This window comes from Pinus tabuliformis, chromosome 1_2 (genome assembly GCF_031772625.1).
Source record: "Pinus tabuliformis cultivar Carrire ecotype Pingquan chromosome 1_2, CPIR1, whole genome shotgun sequence".
NCBI lineage: Eukaryota > Viridiplantae > Streptophyta > Pinopsida > Pinales > Pinaceae > Pinus > Pinus tabuliformis.
In genome coordinates this window covers 30,781,995-30,804,573 of record NC_142298.1, presented here as the reverse complement: position 1 = coordinate 30,804,573, position 22,579 = coordinate 30,781,995, and the positions used below count along the sequence as shown (strand labels likewise).

General features: G+C 32.1%; 1 protein-coding gene across 1 annotated transcript; it reads right to left on the bottom strand.

Moving 5' to 3' along the window:
- Positions 1-5,674: 5,674 nt before the first annotated feature.
- On the bottom strand, positions 5,675-6,124 carry LOC149204247 (thaumatin-like protein). Its single transcript, XM_089397081.1, has 2 exons — positions 6,049-6,124; positions 5,675-5,970 (listed from the first exon to the last, which is right to left on the bottom strand). Exons 1-2 carry the CDS (start codon positions 6,122-6,124, stop codon positions 5,675-5,677), a joined length of 372 nt encoding a protein of 123 aa, XP_089253207.1.
- Between the last annotated feature and the right edge of the window lie 16,455 nt (positions 6,125-22,579).

The window sequence follows — 22,579 nt, the reverse complement described above, 5'->3', positions numbered from 1 at the left end:
TGCAAGCACTGGCAGTCGAGAGTGAACTTTGAGCTTCCTCGCAGTTTTCTGTGGAAAGGAAACAACCCCATATGAGATAATACATGTAACTCAAGGAACGTCTGGTTGAGAATGTTTCAACTTAGCAAGAAGAGGCTAAGAAAGGGAAAAGCAGAGGTCATACATTATTTATCCATTAATAAGCAAAGTGACTTAAAACTCACAGCACCTGGAGGTCTATGGTTGACCCGTTGTAATAGGTTCCCCATGCATGTGCATTGGGAATTGGGTCATTGTTACTTAAACATTCCCACTTTCAGGGGTTGCAATTAAGCACAATGTTAACAAAATCACATTATTTGTAGTTGTTGGTTACCTGTATTTGCAGTTGTTGGTCAGTTCAGGGGCAAGGCTTTTGTTGCAAAACCCAGATCAGGCAGACGTAGCGAAGGTTCTTGATATTCTGTCTATGCACCCACCTTAACATTGACGAGGGATTACAGAGGAAAAACAATAAGGCACAATTGCAAATCCAATTGGAAGAGAAAGTTGCAAAAGATACAGTTTTCTCTTAATATTCTTTTTCTTAATATGTGCAGAACAAGAGGCATTATTTAAACAATTATTTCAGCTTGCCTTGAAAAAAAAATTAAGGGTGTGTGCCTACATAGAATCACTAGATAGCTAGCCCGCGCATAGAATCACTAGATAGCTAGCCCCCATATAGTTAGTAACAAATAGTGATAAAACGCGATAGCATGCATCTCAAGAATGGACTAACAAGGTTTGTTTGCTCTCCAGATTCAACAACTCTCAAATTCATTGAATCTACTGCTTAAACAACTACTATGCCACTGGTTCTCGTGTTGCTTACCTTGCTTACCTTGTCTTCTGTGGTGCAGGTGCAGATGAAAGGAGTCGCACAACTTCATTCTCCAAAACGTGGTATAGGAACCAACGCTCTCTCCATTTCTGCCACTCCTCCATTGTTGCCACTCCTACCATTGCAGGCTTCGGTGAGGTTTTTAGAATGAATTTATCCAGTTTTCTGAAGATCAGAACTTCAATGCATCAGGACACTTGGAAGAAGTCGTGGCAGTTGTCGAAGAAGCCGTGGCAGTTGTACATGCAGCGACAACGATGATGGTTATTTATTATAAGATGGTTGTTCTCTATTATACTAACTAAATATATTTTGATTGACATTTGATTTAATGCTAGCATTAGTTGGAAGCTAAATTTTTAAATTTCTAAATGTGAAGAGCAAATATGATATAACTTATGTTTTTAGCCTCCCCGCCTCGGGAAGAGGCTAAATAAGATGATCAAATGGATTGTTGTTCAAAAAGTTTGGCTATTCGACATAGTAGCTAGTTATTCAGGATGATAAGCAACTTAAATAAATGCTAAAAACAACATTTCGATTACTATAGTCCCTGGCCATTGCCAGATGGCAGGGACTAATAAGAATACCATAGCGTGCATGGTTGCAAGAAGTCCTATCCTATAAAAAAGGAAGTCGTATCCTGTAAAAGCCAAATGCATTTTACTTCTATTTTGTAAATGAGTAATGCTATTTTGGATACCTTAAGGGGTATATGCATCAATTTGGATATCTTTGCGTGATCTTAAATGATTTAATAAATAATTACGAATGTTTTTATAAATTTTAAAGTAAGGGAAATGATTATATTGATTATTTGTTGTTTTTTCATAATTAATTATTTTATTTTAGTTTTCTTTATACATGTAATTTCAAATAAAATAATATATAATCATATTTTTAATGATAACAATATTATTATCTTCAATATTGTAAACAAATATCAATTTGTAAATAGCATACTTTTGCATGGGAATTGAAGATCTATTAGAAAAAATAAAAGTTTAATTAGTAGTTTTTCATGGTAATAGAAGAATGAAGGGCATTTATCCAAGATTTACTCATTTGGATATTAACTTAAAATATTGTGTATGTAGGTTGACGAGATCACATGTATTTATGGAAATATCAACGATGTAACATTTTAAACTTATCCTATTTTTAGAAATCATGATGCTACATTTGTGGAACAATATAAAAAACGTGACAATGTTGTCCCTCACTCAAATTTGGATCTTGTTTGTTACTATTTTAAGATCTTCTCCTTGAAATTTATGGATTTCTCTGGGTTTCTATGGCTAGAATATGTGATGCACTAGCATTCGGCTCAGAAATATCATTGTATTTTAGTAGACGTAGGGGGTCTTGTGTTTCAAGGAAGTTGGTTTCCTATGCATCAAATTAATGCAATTATAATGTTTTTGAGTGATTTTATGAGAGTAAGATCTAATTAAGTATTGAGAGGCATATTGTAAATGTTCTCGAATGAAGGGGAACATGAGAGAATCACAATAGTTGAGAGTTCATAGGGATTCATAGATTTGGAAATTAATTGTAGATCTTAAATTAGGAATTAGTTCATGATCTATGGGATTGAGAGGATTCTTAAGGTTTAGTTGAACTTATTAAGGATCTGGACCAAAATGGGTTACAGAACCTTTTGTATAAATGTAAGCCTAAAAGGCATAGAGAGAGTTAGTTAGTTAGAGAGTCATAGATTATATAGAGTTTGATTGTAAGCCTACGAGAAGATAGGGAAACAGAGACCACTAATATTGGAAATCAAGCCTGAGAGAAAAAATTGTGTAAATACTTGTTTACGGATATAAAAATTTGATTTCAAACTTGTGTAGAGTACACATGTGATTAAATTGTAATTATTTATAGACGCAGTGTCTTTGCATAAGATATGTGTGTGCAAACGAAATCGAGAAGGACAGAGCGCCAAGACAGTGTACATAGAAAATTGGAGGTTAAACAGTTCCAATGATGGACTGTAATTAAGCTCACGAAGGAGTCAAATGGAAGATCAACGACGTAGAAAGTATCAAACAGTGAAGCACGGAAACCGTCAGATTGGCCAGATCGACGGATAACAACAATGGAAGAGGAATGGTGGAGAGTAAACTACATGTTAGCATTAAGGGTTAATACTAAGATTAAGCGCTAAACCTTTGGTTAAGCGTCTCCCTTAAAGGTTTTGACTTGAGCACGTGCGTAGTTTTCCAAAGGCAAAAGTGTCATCTCACACGACCTAAAGGCTGTAAGTGGTATTTCAAAATTTTACACAATAAAACGTGGAGGCGCTATGTAGCACAACAAAACAACTTTTCTGGCGTGATTTCGAAACTTTATCGGTCGTGCTAGTTGGAGCGTGAGATCACGTGATATCTGTTGGATCAAGCAGGATTGATCTACAGTGTAGCTTTGGCTGGACAAAATTTGAGCGGGTGACGCGACATCGTTTGGATCAGATGGAGCAAATCAATGGTAGTGATCGTCAGGGTTAGTTGATGAGCGGACGACGCGATATCCATTGGATCTGAAGGAAGAAACAAATGGTGTAGATTTGAAGCACAAGTTGAGCATGGATAAATGTGCAAAGTCGTGTGAATCGGCAGAATGGTAAAGTAATGAAGGGTTAAATGGTTTATGTGTAATTTCTATTATACAAGAGCTATAATAGAAATAAAGTGGAATAAATATATTATGGGTTAAGTTAAGTTTAACCAAAGTTTAAAGACCATGGTGTGGTTGATAAGTGTAGGTAATAAGAGTTAACCAAAGATATTGAAGGGTCATATAGTTTATGCTCAAAGTTTTATTAGAGTTTAGACTTTGGATAATTAAATCAAACGTTTTCGCATAGAGTTAGTGAAGGAACATTCAACCTTGATTTAAGAGAGTTTTTATTAAGTATAAGATGGAAATTCCTGGGATATGAATATGACATGCATTTGTATGCACAGTGTGGATATTTGCGGCTAAAGCTACATCATTTGGTATCAGAGGTGGTCAAAGATCTTTTTAAATTAAAGAAGAATTGTGCAGAATGCAAGTGTGATTGTGAAAGAAAGAGGAGATGAGGTTATTTGAATCTGATAAGTAGAAGGCATGACATAAGATGCGAGAAAGTAATACTCTTAAGAAGAGATTGCAGAAGCATAAAGAAAGCACATCGATGTTTGTTTTTTTGAGGAAAATGGAGATTCACTCGAATGTGAAGAGTGGATGGAGAGTGCTTGTGAAATCATACAGGTATTGTTTTATTTAACTCTGGTTTGAGTTTTGTAGGTTTAAAATAGAGTAAAGATTGATAGAATCAGACAGACAAGAAAAGTTGTATGTGTTCTAAAGAACAAAGTGAATGAAAGACAGGAAAAAAAGTGGTAGTGAACCTGAAGAATCTGACTGAAGTTTGGACAGAGAGGACAAGAGTGTTCTTAGAAGGAAGCTGAGCAGAAGCATTTTAAAATAACCATAGAAATTTGGTAGCAGAAAGCTTTTGAAAGCTTGGAATGTTATTTGTTTTAAATATCATTGATATGTAGGTAATAGTAATTAGTGAAGCATCTCAGCAAGAAGATCACAGCCTAAAGAGCAGTGATGAAAGAAGCTGGTAAGGGTTTCTGGGAGAGAGTGGCCAGAACTTAGTATTTCATTTGTGTTTGAAATACAAGAGGACAATTGTGTTCTCAAAAGTGCAGATGAGTTAAATTCTAGAACATTGAGTGATCATATGGTTCCAGAGGAGAGAAGAGAGATGCCAAAAGACTGAGCTCAGAGGAGAGAAGCTTAGTGAGGGGGGGACTAGTTGTTGCAGAGACTTGTGCAGCTCATAGTGACTCGGTGAAGAAATCATAGAGATGGAGAAGAAGATGATTACTCATAGTCATTGTAGAGGTTTAGAGAAAAGCCACAAAGTGAAGAAAGAAGATGCCAAAGGAAATGGCATATGGAGACAGATGAATGATGAAGAATATGAGAGAAAGAAGGCTAAGATAATATCCATCTTGAAGTATTGACGGAACTATTACAGAGGAATGAGAAAGACCGGAGGTGTGGTTTTCTTAAGAGAAGAAAGATAAGGTGGCATAAACTACAAAAGAGGAAAGAGCAAATGATGAATGCTCGACTGAAGGAAGAATTACTCAAAATAAATGAGTATTTGGAGGAAGACTTGAAGACTGAAGCTGAGGCCAAAAGGTTACATGATTTTAAATCTGAAAATTTGTGTATGTTTGCAGGTGAAACATGTGAAAAAAGGACAATTCGCTGATATTGTTGTAAAGGAAGAAGAAGACTGGAAGAATCTAAATTATGTTCTGAAAGAAGATGAGATAGATAGGTCTCATGTAAATTCTTGTACATAGTTGGGGAAAAGTTTTACTTTTCAGCATATTGCAACGACTGAAAGCGGAGGAAGTTTGACTCTTGATGATGGCCAAAAGCAAGAAGAAGTGGAGAAGGATATCAAGCAACCAAGTGAAGGACTTGGGGAGATTGAAGAGAAGACCATCGAAATATTTATGAGTCATGTAGAGGACTTGGAACAGTAGGAGGACTTGATGATTGGATCATCAAGTGAGATCATGAGGTCTTGTGGTTTTAAAACTGACAAGTTGTGTGTGAATGCATGTATTGCAAAAAACAAACCATCCTATGGAACTATCTTGAGTGAAGCTGAAAGTTGCCAAGCAAAGTACGATGATGACTGTCTTTCAAATGAAGATCAAGTTGAGTTATTACCCTAGAAAGAGTTTAGAAATTCCTTGCTTAGTGAAGGAAATATATTAAGTAGAGATGAGACAATTATGTATCATGAAATCTTGATTGTTGCCCCCATTCAGAGTATATTTCAACCAGCGTTGTAGGAGACTGTCCCGAGAGTGTACAGCTGAGCACGCCGCCGCAGTCACCAGTGCTGCAGCTTCCTTTACCAGAGGCATCGAAGGAGCATCCCGTACGTCCCCAAAATCTGCCTAAGCTTGTTCCAGCGGGCACGTCAACACTCCATGATTGGCCCTGCCCTAGCGCTTGACCGCCACCTACGGGAGTACCTGCGGCCCATACCGTGTTCTGGATCACAAACGTTGCACCCGTAGCTCCTGTACTTACCAAAGAAATCAAATATTTACGTACATAAAATACGATGCAATGCAGTCAAGGGATTACTGTAACCTTACCTTGAAGACAAACGTTAAAAATTAACGCTAGTGTTGCTGTAACATAAATCGAAACTGCTAATGTTCTTGCCCCCATTGCAACGCCACCAGCAAGTAATTAAACACAACTACAAAACAGCGCAATACAACGAAGGAATTGCAGTTGAGCGGCGGGGCTAGCCAGCGTAGCGTATACCGCACGAAATTCTTATGAAGGTTGGGCGGTGTGGCAAATTAATTTGAGAGTGTGATATAAGTAGGCGCGCTAATCGCTCCTGGACATCCGGGTCACGCCCCCCTTACCCTTTATTGTTCCAGATGTTCCGGGTCGTCTTAAACTAGCGATCACGAATTGGAAAGATTTACTAAGAAAATGGATAAAGCTATAAAGTGTGACGTACAATAAGCTACTAAATAAAGGAGCGTGGAAAATTTGCGAAGAAAAGACAAGAAACAGAGAGCGTGAGGAAATTCCTTGGAGAAGAAACAAAGATCAGATACCATTGCAGTCTGAGTTTAGCACTTGTCATATTTATTTGAGCATTTTATGAATGTTTCTCTATATGATTAGAAATATTAATTATTATTATTTTTGTTTATCAATTCTAAAATATTCTTAAAATTTACAATTAAATCAAAATTAAAGTGCGGAAAAGTGAAGCTCAGCCACTCCGTCACCTTGTATTGTTGTAGATGTTCCGGGCCGTCTTAAACTAGCCCTCTTCTTCTAGAATATGCCACGAAATTCTTATCTAGAGTAGCCGGTGTGGAAAAATTCACCGATGGATTGTATGACTGAGGGCTTGAATTTTCATTTAATGATTCACCAAGAATACAATATTGCACAGGTCCGCTGAACTTGTTACAACTGATGGGTCGTCGCCTGGTACTCGAAAGTTTCGCAAGCTCTTCGAATATTTGAGTTTTGAATAAATGTGTGCGTTAAAAGAGGTTTGTTTTAATCATCTTACGGTTAGGTTTCGAATAAATGTTTGCCTTAAAAAGAGGTTTGATTTAAGGTGACATTTTAGAATGGCGTGTTTCATTGTGGAATTTGACAGAGTTTTGATAGTGTCTGATTTTTTTTTTTTAAATTTCTCTTATAAATTAGTAAAAATAAAGAGATATTTAGATTTTATAAATGAGTGTTGACAGAGTTTTGATAGTCTCTGATTTTATTTTTATTTTTTTAATTTTTTTAATTTATCTCTTTTAAATTAGTAAAAATAAAAAGATATTTAGATTTTATAGATGAGGGTTGATTGTTTATTTATTTATAAATAATGAGTTGATTATTTTCTAATTTATTAATGTATTTTAATTTCTTATATTTAAAAGAGAAAATAGTTTAGAGAAAGATTAGTATTAGAGAAGACATCTTCCAACTGGTGCATTAAAAAAAAGAAATAACAATTAAAAGAGTTGTTATAGGCATATAAGGGTTTGTTTACTTAGTCTAAAAAGTTATCACTTAAAAGAAAAGTGGAGCATATGATTTTTTAAACCAACTTTTTTTATTTTCTAAGTGACTTCTTGGAAAAACTTACAAATAAAAAAAATACGATGTGTGATGCAGAATAAGCCACCGCAAGCCATCACAATAGTTCCTAAATGCTTATATCTACCATATTAATAATATTAATAATGATTAGGTCTATCTTGTTAAACGCTAACTATTTCTTATTATTAATAACTACAACCATATTATCGCCTATTTATATATTATACTATTATGTTGTTGTTATCATTATTATATTATGATATTATATATTGTGATATTAGATAATATTATATTAATATATTAATATTTATATTTTAAATTACAATATAGTTAACCTATAATATAATAATAGTATTTAATTATTATTAATGACCTTTATTTATCTCTCACCATTACATTAGGTTCCATAAATATATATATAAACTATCTATTAATGATTATTAATAATTCTAAATAATAACTACCATATTTTTATATATTTATTACTCTTATAATAATCTTGTATTATATATTTACATAATATTATATTATTATATGATATTGTATTAATATATTAATACTTATATGTGAAGCTACAACATAATTAACATATAAAAAAATAATAATATTTAATTATTATTAATAACACTTATTTATTTCTTATTATGTTATGTCATATATATATATGTGGACTATCTTGATAATATTAACTATATATATACTATGTATTTAATTAAAATATAATATAATATTTCACATTAAAATTTCACTATTATCACAATGAATTAATCAAGGGGATGACTAATAATATAAAGCCAATGGATTAATATTATAAACCCAATCCATTAATATTATAAATCCCAGTAATTAATGTTATAAATCCTTGGAATTAATAGTACCGATAGATCCATGTTAGGTATGGATATAACATGAGCCAAGAGGGATCAAATTTATTCAAGTGCAATTTTTTTTATATTGTGAAATGTAATGTATTATTTTTCATTGTTTAAATTGTATTTTTGAATGCTAAATAGAGTATATATAGGGCCAAATAGAAATTTTAACCATAAAAACTTTGTTGTTTTCCATATATAGATATATATGAAGTTGATATCCGCATAAATTAGTTAAAATAGATTTTGAAATAGTTTATTTAAATCTCTTGTTGAAATAATTTTTAAAAGTATAAGATTTAAACATCTATTCACACATTTTGTTTACTTCTAATTACTCTACAACATATTCATCCTTTTTTTAACTATAACAGACTTTATTTTTCCATTTAGAACATAATTTGATTTTTTTTTTTAAAGGGGCAGAGACGGAGTAAAAACTTACACATTCCCTCATACTTGAGCCTCCTGGCTCAATAAACCTAATAAGTCAAAGGAACTTCGCTCAAGTGGTGTGGTTCATGATTTGTCTCATGTGGTGGTCCTTGTGGCGTTTATGAAATAGTTCTATGAAGTTACAAATTGTGCGTAGAGGAGTATACTCATTACTATTAAAAAAATATATTATAAACATCGAGGATTAATAATCCCACCAAACTAATATTATAAAGCTAAAAAATTAATACTATATACCCAACATATTAATAAACCCAAGGAAATAATATTAAACCATAGGATTTATGTACAAACACAAGCGGTTATAAAAACTAGGATAAAAAATGTAAATCCAAGAAACTAAAAACCCTAGGATTAATATTATAAACTCTCCAATTATAAATTTTAAGATTATAAAGTTGAAACTAAATATATTAAACCAAAGTAAACCCTAAAACCAATATTATAAACCAAAATATTAAATGTTAATTTATTCAATTTCACAATAAGAAATTGAATATATTACAATGTAATGTATCATTTGCGAATTATTTTTAGACTCCTTGTTACATAGCGACGATGCTTGTCACACTGCAACATTGGATATATTTTTGTATCATTCCAATGTGAGAATAGTAAACCTTAATATTAAAACAAATATTATAAACCCTAACATTATAAAATGTGAAATTAAAAATCTTAATATTATAAAACTTTGGGATTAATATTATAAACCCAAAGGATTATTAATATCATAAAACGAGGGGATTGACATTATAGATTATATTACAAACCCAAGGGATTAATATTAAACCCTAGGATTCATGTTATAAACTGAAGGGTTCATAAAACCTAGGAATAATATTATAAACCCTACAATTATGAACCTTGATATTATAACTGCTAAACCAAATATTAAAAACCAGAATAGACCCTAAACTCAATATTATAAAGCATAATGTTAAACCCTAATTTTTTCAATTTTGCAATCCGACATTGAATATATTGAAATGTAATCTATCATTGTGACAATAATTTTCTCACTGTTTGTCATATAGAAACGATGATTGTCACACTATGATATTCGACATATTTGTCAATCATTCCAACATTACAATATTAAACCCTAATATTATAAAACCAAACATTTTAAATCTTGAGATTATTATAATCCCGAGTCTTAAAATGATAAACCTTATGAAAAATATTATAAATTATATGATTAATATTATTAATGATAAGAATATTCTTATAAAATTGATATTAAAAATTTCTCATCTTCCATATATAGATATATATGAAGTTGATATCCACATAAATTAGTTAAAATAGATCTTGAAATACTTTACTTAAATCTCTTGTTGAAATATTTTTTTAAAGTATAAGATTTAAACATCTCATTCTCACATTTTTTTACTTCTAATTACTCTACAACATATTCATCCTTTTTTTTTTTAATTATAGCATACTTTATTTTTCCATTTAGAACTTAATTATTATTATTATTACTATTTTCAAGGGGGCACAAATGGACGTAAAAACTTACACATTCCCTCATACTTGAGTCTCTCAGGTCAATAAACCTAACAAGTCAAAGGAACTTCACTCAAGTGGTGTGGTTCATGATAATTGAAAGGAACTTCACTCAAGTGGTGTTGTTCATGATTTGTCTCACGTGGTGGTCCTTGTGGCATTTATGAAATAGTTCTATGAAGTTACAAATTGTGTGTAGCAGAGGATACTCATTACTATTAAAAAATATATTATAAACACCACAGATTAATAATCCCAACAAAATAATATTATAAACTCAAACAATTAATACTATATACCCAACATATTAATAAACCCAAGGAAATAATATTAAACCATAGGATTTATGTATAAACACAAGCGGTTATAAAACCTAGGATCAAAAAAGTAAATCCAAGGAACTAAAAACCCTAGGATCAATATTATAAACTCTCCAATTATAAATTTTGAGATTATAAACCTTAAGCTAAATATATTAAACCAAAAAAACCCTAAAACCACTATTATAAACCAAAATATTAAATTTTAATTTATTCAATTTCATAATACGACATTGAATATATTACAATGTAATGTATCATTTGAGAATTATTTTTAGAATTCTTGTCACATAGTGATGATGCTTTTCCATAAACCAAGAGTGCAACACCCCTTTGTTGTATGTAACACTCTCTTAACCTAGGCTAAGAAAAGATAGGTCCAAGGTGTAACAATGAAAGTAAATACTTTATTTTTAAATAAATAAAGATAATGTAAAATGCTTTGAAAATGAGACACCAAGATATGAGGTTCCTGCCAAATAAGATCCCAATAGTGAATGGGAATGGATAATTCTTTCATGATAAGAATTCTAGATCTAATTCTAGATAATCTTAATGGATTGGGAGATAAACATCCATTAGGTTACTTAGTGGGAGAAAGATGCTAAGTTAACAAAAAATAGGAAAGCCTTGTGGGAGTTAAAGGCAAGATTTTATGAGGAAAAGCCTCGTGGGAGATAAAGGCGAGCTTTTCTGGGAAAACCCTAGACAAATGGATGAACAATATCCATAAAAGCAGGATGTTGATAATGGAAACCATATCATGAAAGAGGGTATTAAACACCCATTGAAGAGATCAACATGAGGCATTTGATCGATGGCAAGAACTCTCGGCTCGAGGGTGAACTTGAGGAAGTCATTTCTAGGTTGGGTGGCATTGCTCATTTTTACAAGTAATTTTGTTCACCTAATCTAGTTTGCTTGAATTTTTTGGAATGTTATGTATGTGGCTCCTTACTCTTTATGTTTTCACATCTTTAAACTTATGAGTAGAATTGAATTGTGTTATCTCATGGTTCATTACTCTTGATGTTGTCGAATTTTTAAGCGTATGTGTATAATTTCATCTATAATATTTTTTCATGCGATGATGGAATAATTATTCATGTGACGACTATTGAATATAAATTTAATCAAAGTTGAATTGGGGGATGGGAGCCTAGTAGGTAATTGTTAATATTGGGTTACAGAGGTATGTGACAAATCGTATCAGAGCTCTAAGTTCAAATATTGAGGCATAAGGGTCAATCCACCTCTGTAAGATATGAATGAGTTTAGGTCCTAAACTAAGTCCTACACAAATGAGGGTTTTGGTTATAAAATTGCTATAAGAAAAAATAATCTAGAAACCAAAGAGGTTGAAATTAAATCTTAAAATAGTTGGAGAAGGACTTTGAAGTCATAGCATGTGAATATTATATAGATTACTTACAATGAAATGTAAATTTGAACTAAGGTTATTTGAAAATATGGATTCTGAAAGAACTAAGGATTGATATTTTAAGGAGTGAAGTTTCCTATACTTCTTGTCAAGCATACAACAAATTGTGTTTTCAATTGCATGAAAGGATCAATTAAAAACAACAGTAGTCCATCGGATCATTAGATAATTAATTAGAAGGGAATACCTAACCCTTGTCGTTGTGCCGCAAAGCCTACAAGTTAAATGATCTATATGGTTTGTATACTTCATGTAGTAGCGCTATGATGAAACAAAAATTTGTGATCAAAGGATTTCTCTCTTATAATTAAGAGTATCCACCCATGTTCTCTGTTAGTAGATTTTCAAAAAGAATTGGTTGATTCTAAATTATACTCACAGACGTGTTATGTAAATTGTTTTTTTTGGAATGCATACATGAATGTGCAATCTCTCTATATATATAAATAGATCTATTCAACCGGCCACTCCTTGCCAGTGAGGACACTCTAATAATTCTTTACGAACGAAATATATATTTGTGTTCTCGGGGGCATGTGAAAGACAAAGGTTCTGTATTTTGATAGAAATAGCGAGGCATGTTTTTTCTATCAACTGAACAATGGCATCAATAGGATTCATACTTTTCTTTATCTCCTGTTTTCCCGTTTTCATTTGGTGGCCGGAAAATGAAATTTGCTCAACCCCATATGCGCAAGAGTTGCAGTTGTGTTGAAAGTATGGTAGTTAGTTTATTGTAAGAATCAAGTTTTAAATTTAAGTTTGAAGTTTTTTTTATTGGGTGATATAAATGATAGGCCATACCATGCAGAAAGTATTCAATTCAAAAGTGTAGAAACCTAAGGAACTCCAGAGAAGTCTTCCGTCGATTTCTTCTTTATTATTTTCCTGAAAGTAATCCTCCAACATCAATTCAGAAATTTTTTATGAATATATCAACATAAGTGAGCTTTATCATTGACATTAGGTGGCATAAGTTAGAGAAAATTCAGAAAGAAGCTACGAAGAGTATGACGACAGTGACATTTCCTGTCATGAAAGAACATGTTCTACATTAAGTAATCGACAAAAAAAATATCGAAAATAAAATGTTCCATAGACATTTCTTAGCTTGCAGTGCGATTTGTCGAGTTCCAACTGAGTAAATGCAACAACATTATCATATAGTGGTCTACGATTATCGACAAAGGCAATGTCTCATAACAGTTCATGGGTGTCTGCCTTATATTGGCAAGCATGTCTAGATGAATTGAAAATTTAGAAATTGTGGAATCAACTTATGGAAGTTACAACCAAGCAACAACATGTCGAATATATAACTACATTCTGTAAATAACTATTTTGGTTTCTCATGGTCATAAATATTCCACGCGGTGAAGGTTTAAAACTTATGTAGATATGTTTTACCTCTATGATGCTTATGATATATTTATTTGGAACGATGTCAAATAATATCATCTCCTACGAGGGGAGGCTATGACGCGCCAAAATGACAAAATGGTATTACCAATAGATTTGTCTTTCCACCTTTTTTTCGAATGGAGTTACTGTTTCCGGAATTAGCACAGCTTTTAAAATATCATGATCTAAAGAAACCACACCTATCCCACTAGATGGACGGAGAAAATCATCGTAAGGACGATTATTCCCTTTCAACCTTATCCACTGATCTAGAAGCGTATGTGAGTTGATTGAATCAGTTGGATAATGTTTATTCCATTGACATCATACTCACAACTTGATCTTTCCCCTTCGCTATAGATTTATAGCACGAGGGCCAGGTGTCGTTGGATCTACACGACTGATGTTTCTTTTTTTTATCACACTGTCTACTCACCTTATCCACTGAGCTAGAGATATTTCGATAAAAATCAATCAGTGGATAATGGTTATCCGAGTTCTATCTTATCCTTATGTCCAGACTGTTCTAAAAGAGCTCCTAGATCAATGTGATCTACTGACGTCAGGGAAGCATGAGAGGTATCATTTTTGAGTGCTTCACCAGAGTGTGTCTCGCTGGAAATGAGATACCGAGTTGACACAAAACTACTCTGTAAACCATATCTTAATATCGTTAGAGGCATATTTCCTCCTCTTGGATGGATGCTAGATTTGTCACCCATTCTTGCATTCCTTTAATTTGAACATTGTTGCAAGTGTTGCCTCTGCTCTTCGAGTCGAGCTGCCCAAAGACGTAGAAAGCCAAGGTGGGTCAACTTCAATACCTAATCAATGAAAAAATACACTCTTTTTAAATTGTTCCTTTGTTCAATATTGGTGCTCTATATCCGTTTGCTTGATTCAAATTCCTAAGAGTTGTATTGTATCCAATACTGACATTCTTTTCAGCACAAGTCAATACTAACTACATTTTTGTAATCAAAGGCACCTTGGTCCTATTACCCTAAATGAGTACACCTGCCATTTGAATCTGGCATTAAAGCAACCTATTCCATTAGAATGGAACGATGTTTTGTTTCCAGTACCATCAGAGAATGTTTGGAACCACCACTTTCAGCAACGACTGCATATTTACTTCATAAATATAAAAAGAGAAATCTATTTTTCATACATATAGACCCTTCCATTATAATTATGAAAATGGTGTCAATATGGGAATACAGCTATGATGTTTTGATGTTCATAATACAATTATGATGTTTTGATGCCATGAAATAAGAAAAAGGATGCAAGAAGACAAAAATTAATTATGCATGAGCATAAGTGCATGGTATCATATGAAAGAAGAATTTTACTTTCGATTCTGTAATTAATATCATGATTGGTGACAAATTCAGAAATTTTCCCGATCATTCTATATCATACAAAGTTCAAACTTATTCCATGATTGGTCAATACATAGAAGGATATATTCCTAAGCATACAAAGTATTTATGTATTTTCCTCATTGAAAACATAATTAATTCCATTTTTTTATAATGATTGTAAACAATATTAGTAAATTTTTCTTCTAATGTTCATCAATTTGAAAAATGTTGGCATAAGTTCTTTCATGTTCTACAGTTTGATGGCTACCCTATGGAGTGTATATGATTACTGATATCCAGTTTTACGTATACTCTTCCTCATCATTATTTTATGAATGTATAATTTGTCATACTGATTATCTTATCAATAAATAATGACCTGTCATTTTTTATTTCATTAGTTAGTGTCACTTCTAGTTGGGGAAATGATATGTGCTCAAAGCTGAAGCGACAGAAGTATGAAGACAAAAAAACAAGTCAACAAGATACAAAAGCACAAGTACACAAGTATATTTTGTATGTGGTGCCTATATAACCTGTACACATTGCATCGTATTGTATATATAACATCAAGTAAATCAGGTAGTTTTTCTAAATGAAGTTCATCTTGAAAGGGAAAACTGGTATGAGAGGTAAAATTATCTCGTCCATATGGGAAAATATTTGTTAAGAAGAAGCAAGAAGAAAAGTAAAAGATTATGATATTATATTTATAATTATGTTATCAACTTTAATATTTAAAGCCTTCATTATGTGTTGAATATACCAATGAATCCCACCAATTACAATCACAACAAAGTGTGACACATAAGGTGCCATATCAAGGGAGGAGCCCAAGAAGAATCAATACAGGTTCTCAAAACTAAGTATTTTGGATAGATATAGTAGCATTGTCTAGAGGAGAAACCCTGAAAGACGATATTGGAACAAATAATTCTACAATGTTGAATTGTACTGAAGAGTGATGCCAAGAAATGACAACAAATAACATGTTGATTATTTCAATAAGTAGAAATAGTTAACTATAATACGGTTACCTTTTACTGCGCCTACTTATTGAATGCTAGGAATTATGTGAGGATTAAATTTTTATTACATTATATGTTGCGGAAGTTTATCTAAAAACTTAAGGTGATAGGGAACAAAGACTCTATACCATGATGTAAAATTGGTTTAAGATACTTACACATGATGGACCTAACTTTATATGTTCATAGTCAAGCTTGATGAATGAAAAAATTTGTAATAATTGCAAAGTATGGTTATTACATCGAAAGTGGGATGATGGGTTTTATTGATACCATCACCATATTATTCTACTCATATTAAAAGTAAACTTATGAGTGGTATGATTTCTATACAAAGACATAGATTAAGAATATTCCAACTAATATCAGTAAGGACAATCCATTCAAAGGCATAACTTAATGGAAAAACATGTATTCTTATAAGATCCTAAGAAAGGATGATATATGAAGGAGGAAATGGTGAACTCTTATAAGGCAACTCACAAACAAAAATAGATAAAAGGTCAAGTGTTTTTCTCTATAGATCATGGCCAACATGAGAACAATAAAAAATGAAAAGTAAGTAGATGGAATCCATATACATCACTCGAAAGGAGTTCATAATATTCTATCAATTGTAGCAAAAACTGATGGTTCATCAATTGGGCTCCAACCAAGAGAATATTCTGAAGGATTTTGTTCATGAAATTCCCATGAAATGTCGTTAAACTCATGAAAGATAGGTCTTTGTATGTACTATGAGACTATGTATTTTGAAATTGTCTTTCAATTTAATATTTTGTGTTAATTGGTGCATATGCATGTATTGATGCAGTTCATTTTTAGATGTGGTGTTTCCACTGGTTGAATTTTTTAATTCATCCTTAGTGGAAAATGCTCCAAATATATGTTGTTGAAGGAAAATAAACCTTAGCAGGTCATTATTCAGACATTCAATAGTAGCATGCATAACTAATTACATATGTATAGTTTGGAACCCATAGGTTCTTTTCAGTAAAGTAGTATCTAAATAATTGTAACTAAGAGAGACGAATTACATTCCAACCTAGACAAAACTAGGATCAAAATTGTGAAGTCAATGCACACATGCAATACAACTCACTATATGCATAAATACATAATACATTAAGAATATTATGACCTTCATATGTAGGTCAATGGGACTGACACCGAAAAGTACAAATGCAAAATGGAAGTGTAAAAGTAGCTCATAGTGCTTCTCAGTTAACAGCAGAAAGAAAATATTAATATTAAGAGCACATTCTCAAGAGTTCACCCAAATTATAACTTTGCAACTTAAACTATGCAACCTCAAACACCACAACCTTAATGGACATATCAATCTAGATATAGATGGGGTTAGGTTATTATCTAACAAATAAGAACCTTTCAAACATATGCTTCCAGTAGAATGATTAAAGATATTACCAATGTACTTCCTCTTGAAAGTGATAAGGTAAAAATTGTCAGTGTGTTTCTACTTTATCTTAACAAAGTATACTTGCAGACTAGATATGGTGGTTCTTGATGCATTAGAGAAATACAGAGCAACCTAATGACCAGTAGGAATTGTACACTAGATTCAGAACATGACTCATCTTAATTAATAAACCAATCTTCCGTAAACCAAAATAGTTTTTCATTAATACAACTTATGATAATCAAAGGATTTTAGGATGGTAGTAAAATAATGCATGTATCAAGTAAAATGGAATATAGAAAATTTTCTAGACAAATCACGCAACAACTTGTTCCTAAATTAAGACGATGATGGTTATGTGGCACTGGTAATGAGGATTGTTGTGCACGAAGAGATTGGGTATCTAGAAATATATAACCATACAATATCAAATGCATATTTTCTAGAATTATTTCCTATCAAACAAGCTTGGAGAAGTCTGCCTGTCAGATTGCATTAATAGTGTTGTCTGGCTCTGAATAGGACAACATAACAACTATTGCATCAACTAATTTGATAATGAATGAATTGGTTATACTCTCTTGACTTCTAGGGTTGATTTAATGTTTAAGGTGAGGTGTAAATATGTAAATGACCTAGGTTCACACCGTGGTACACATAATGCCTAAAAACCTTGGAGGGTGTGGAATGGAGAATGGTGTAACCTTGATTTATAATTCATGTATTGGAGGTGTATGTACTTGCATACTGATTGTTCAATTGGGTTTGGACATACATTGAATTATTCGAGGCCAACAAGGTGTTGAAAGTAGTGTTAAAAGGAGAAACGAGAAATCATATGACATAACTAGTTTATGTGAAGAGGACTCTTAGGTACCAAACAATGATTTTCTCCAAGACAAGGCTAAAAGTTGTTATTAAACATCAAGTATAATATTGAAGGCCATACTTTCTTTATGATTCGGTGGAGGTCATATTATGTTATTATTAAGAACCAGTCTAGCGACCTAATAAATTCCAAAACTCAAATTTATTGGTATGATAAAGTTGTAGTATGCATGATTACCTCTATGGTACTATTTTGCTGAAATTATCCTGCAACCACAAGATACAATAAAAGGATTAGCCAAAGAAAAGCACTTGAATACTTTGACATAAAAAATATTTACTTATCCTCTGGTTCCAGAAATTGAACAGGTCCATGAAATTCCTTATTCTCCATTTGAAAAACCAAGAATGATTTGATCGGACTTGCGTAGAGATATATGTCGTGCAGGTGATGCTATGTACATTGGTATTGTGTACAAGTTGTACAGGTTGTACTGTGCACAAGCGGTACATATGGTACTTGTATGGATGCATGTAGTGCATGGTGATATATGACATATATAGTTTTATGTGTGTACTGCACACTGTGTAGGTGCGCATTGTTAAGGAGAAGGAAATGAGTGATTTCCTAGTGTGGAAACTAATCTAGAATGCAGAAGCAAGATAAAGATGGAAACTAAGGATTGGTATTGGAAACCAAGGATAAGCATCAATATTTTGTTCCACTCTTAGTACATATATGACATATGATTATAAATTATTATGGGTACATATGGGTTATGGTTTTGATGGTTATGTTGAGCTAACCTGATATGATATTTTTATACATGTTGATTGATCAAATATGCTGGTTTGAATTTTTGTGACTAATGCAAAGAAATTGCAGGAAGCAATTGTTTGGCAAGAACACAAATGCATTGGAGGAACATATATCTTCCTATTATGTAATAAAATGAAAATGAGGAATCATAGCTAAAGGATGGGCAACATTAACTTGTAGTTACTCATGTAGTAGTACTTTTACAAACAAAATTGAGTTTATGCATATGAAAATCTCTTACAAAGTTGATTGAGACAAATATACAGGTAGCAATGGAAAGAGATTGCTGGTATAAATCCTTGGTAAGCGATGTATCAGAAGATATGATTTAGGTGGCAAGGCCATGTGAACCTAAAAATTTAGAAACAACTACCAAGTAAATAGATTGTAAGATGGTGTAATACACCGAGGATAGTGTAAATTTAAGGTGGAGAGTATGTAACATCCCTCTATTTTATGTAACACTCTGTTAACGTAAGGTAAGAAAATCGAGGTCCAAGGTGTAACAATGAAAGCATATACTTTATTTTGAAATAAATAAAGATAATGTAAAACACTTGGAAAATGAGACACCAAGAGATGAGGTTCTTGTCAAATAAAATCCCATTGGTGAATGAGAATGGATAATTATTTCATGATAAGACTTATAGATCCAATTCTAGAAAAGATTAATGGATTTAGAGATAAACATCGATTAATTTAGCTAGCTCGAGAAAGATGATAAGTTATGAAAAAAGAGAAAATCTTTGTTGGAGATAAAGGCAAGCTTTTATGAGGAAAATCCTTGTAGGAGATAAAGGCGAGCTTTTCTGGGAAACACCTAGGCAAATGGTTAAAAAAAATCCATAAAAGCGGGACGCCGCTAATGGAAACCATATCACGAAAGAGGGTATTAAATACCCATTGAACAGATCAACAAGAGGCAGTTGATCCATGGTAGGAACTCTCGGCTCAGCGGTGAACTTGAGGAAGTCAATTCTAGGTTGGGTGGTGGTGCTCGGTTTTCCAAGTGACTTTCTTTGGCTAATCTGGTTTTCTTCAATTACTTGGAATGTTATGTATGTGTCTCCTTACTCTCTATGTTTTCACATATTTAAACTTATGAGTAGAATTTCATTGTGTTATCTCATGGTTCATTACTCTTGATGTTATCAAATTTTTAAGTGTATGAGTATAATTGCATGTATAATCTTTGTTCATGAGATGATGGAATAACTATTTATGTGACGACTATTGAATCTAAATGTAATCGAAGTTGAGTTGGGGGATTGGAGCCTAGTAGGTAATTGTTAATATTGGGTTACAAAGGTATGTGACAAAGAGAATAATCAACCTAGGGGATTAAGATTATAATAACTTGGGGTTAAACATAAACCCAATGGATTAATATTATAAACACAAGGGACATTAATAAACCCACGCGATTAATATTATAAACCCAAGGGATACTTGAGACCCTTGGGATTAGTATGATAAACCTGAGGCATTAATGTTATAAAAAATAGGTATTAATATTATAAACCTAAGATAGTAATCAACCTAAGGGAATGTTATTATAAACCCTTGGGGTTCATAAACCCAATTGATAGATATTATAAATCCAAAGTATATTGATAACCCAAGGGATTAATATTATAAACCCAAGGGATTATTAATAAATTCAAAGGAATAATAAACCCAAGGGAATAATATTAAATTATAGGATTTATGTTATAAACCCAAGGGCTTATATACCCTAGGATTAATATCGTAAACCCTAAGCCCAATATTATAAATGAGGATAAAATCTACACCTCTAAACCTAATATTAAACCCTAAATGTTTTTATGTCACATTGCGGCAATAAAAAAATTGCAATGTAATGTATCATTATGTCAATGGTTCTTGCATAACGACGATGTTTTTCACACTGTGATGTTGGATAGATTTTTGTACCATTCTAGCATCACAATATTAAACCAAATATTATAAACCCTAACATTATAAAACCTGACATTATAAAAATTAATATTAATGTTATAATTCCCACGATAAATATTATAAACCATATGATAAATATTGCAAAGTGTATGATTAATATTATAAATGTTAAGATTAATATAAAAACCACTGCAGTTATATTATATACCCTAGGAAATATACAACCTAAATCCAATATTATAAACAAGAATATTACACCCTAATATTAAATAAAATATTATAAACGCTCACTTTATGAAACCCAACATTATAAATATTAATATTATAAACCCTTAAGAATTAAACTGTAGGAATTAAGCTATAAACTGGTGGGATTATGAAACCTAAAATTTATATTGTCAAGATAATGGATTAAAAATCCTAAGACTAATATTATAAATCGTATGATTATAAACCATGAGATTATAAGCCCTAAACCAAATCATATAAACCAAAATAAACCCTAAACCCAATATTATAAAGAAAAATATCAAACTCTAATTTAGTAAATGTTGCAATGTGACATTGAACAAATTGCAATGTAATGTCTCATTGTGACAATGGTTTCCAATCTACATGTCGCATAACTATGATGCTTGTCACACTGTGACATTAGAAATATTTGCATACCATTGCAATGCCACAATATTAAGATAAATATTATAAACCCTAATGTTATAAATGTTAAGATTAATATTATAATCCCTAGCATTAATATGACAAACATTACAAAAACTCTTATAAATTGTAGGATTAATATTATAAATGATAAGGTTAACTTTAAAAATCCAATATTGAAAACCCCATTATTATAAAACTAATCCAAAATAATATAAACACAATATTATAAATGCAATGCTAGAAACCCTAGTACTAATCCCATAGGCTTACTAATCCCTTGGCTTGACTAGTTTTCCCATTGTTGACTCATTTTCCCAATATAACATGAAAGACAATATTATAAACCCCAACATTCTAAACCGAGTATTATGTTAATCCCTTGGTTTTATGTATAAATACAAGGAATTAGTTGAATTAATATTATAAACCCTAATATTATACTCATATATTAAAAAACCTCATATTATAAACCCAAATGAAATGAACCCTAGCACGACCACATTAGCAAATGTGATTGAGATAAATTGCAGTGTAATGTAACAATGTGACAATTTTTTTCACTACGTCACAATGTTTGTCACCTTGTGACATTCTATATATATCTTGAACAATGTGACAATGTTTTTCATATTCCGACATTTGTGAGATTGCTTCACTGCGTTCACCATTGGTGAACATGGTTTGCCTCATTTTCCCATTGTTGACCACAGTTTTCTATGACACATTATGGTTGTCTATATTGATAATAGACAACTACAGTTGACCATGTTTTACCATGGTGGCCTAGATTGACCATATTTTACCATATTAATAATGGTTGGCCATGTTGAGAAAGGGTTGACCTTGGATTTTAAAGGTTCATTTCTCATATTTTAAAGAATGAAAATTCTCGAAGCCCTATTCTAAAGTAGACTATGCTATTAGTCACATTAGTTTATTTTTCAAAATGTGATGCTATATTTTCTCATCATGATGCCAATGGATTTATTTTCATAACAATTTCACA

Excerpts from the sequence above, each read along its gene's own strand:
- LOC149204247 (XM_089397081.1), bottom strand. The coding sequence starts at position 6,124 with ATGGGGGCAAGAACATTAGCAGTTTCGATTTATGTTACAGCAACACTA. Across the intron at positions 5,971-6,048 it reads TTTTAACGTTTGTCTTCAAG|GAGCTACGGGTGCAACGTTT; the intron begins GTAAGGTTACAG and ends TGGTAAGTACAG.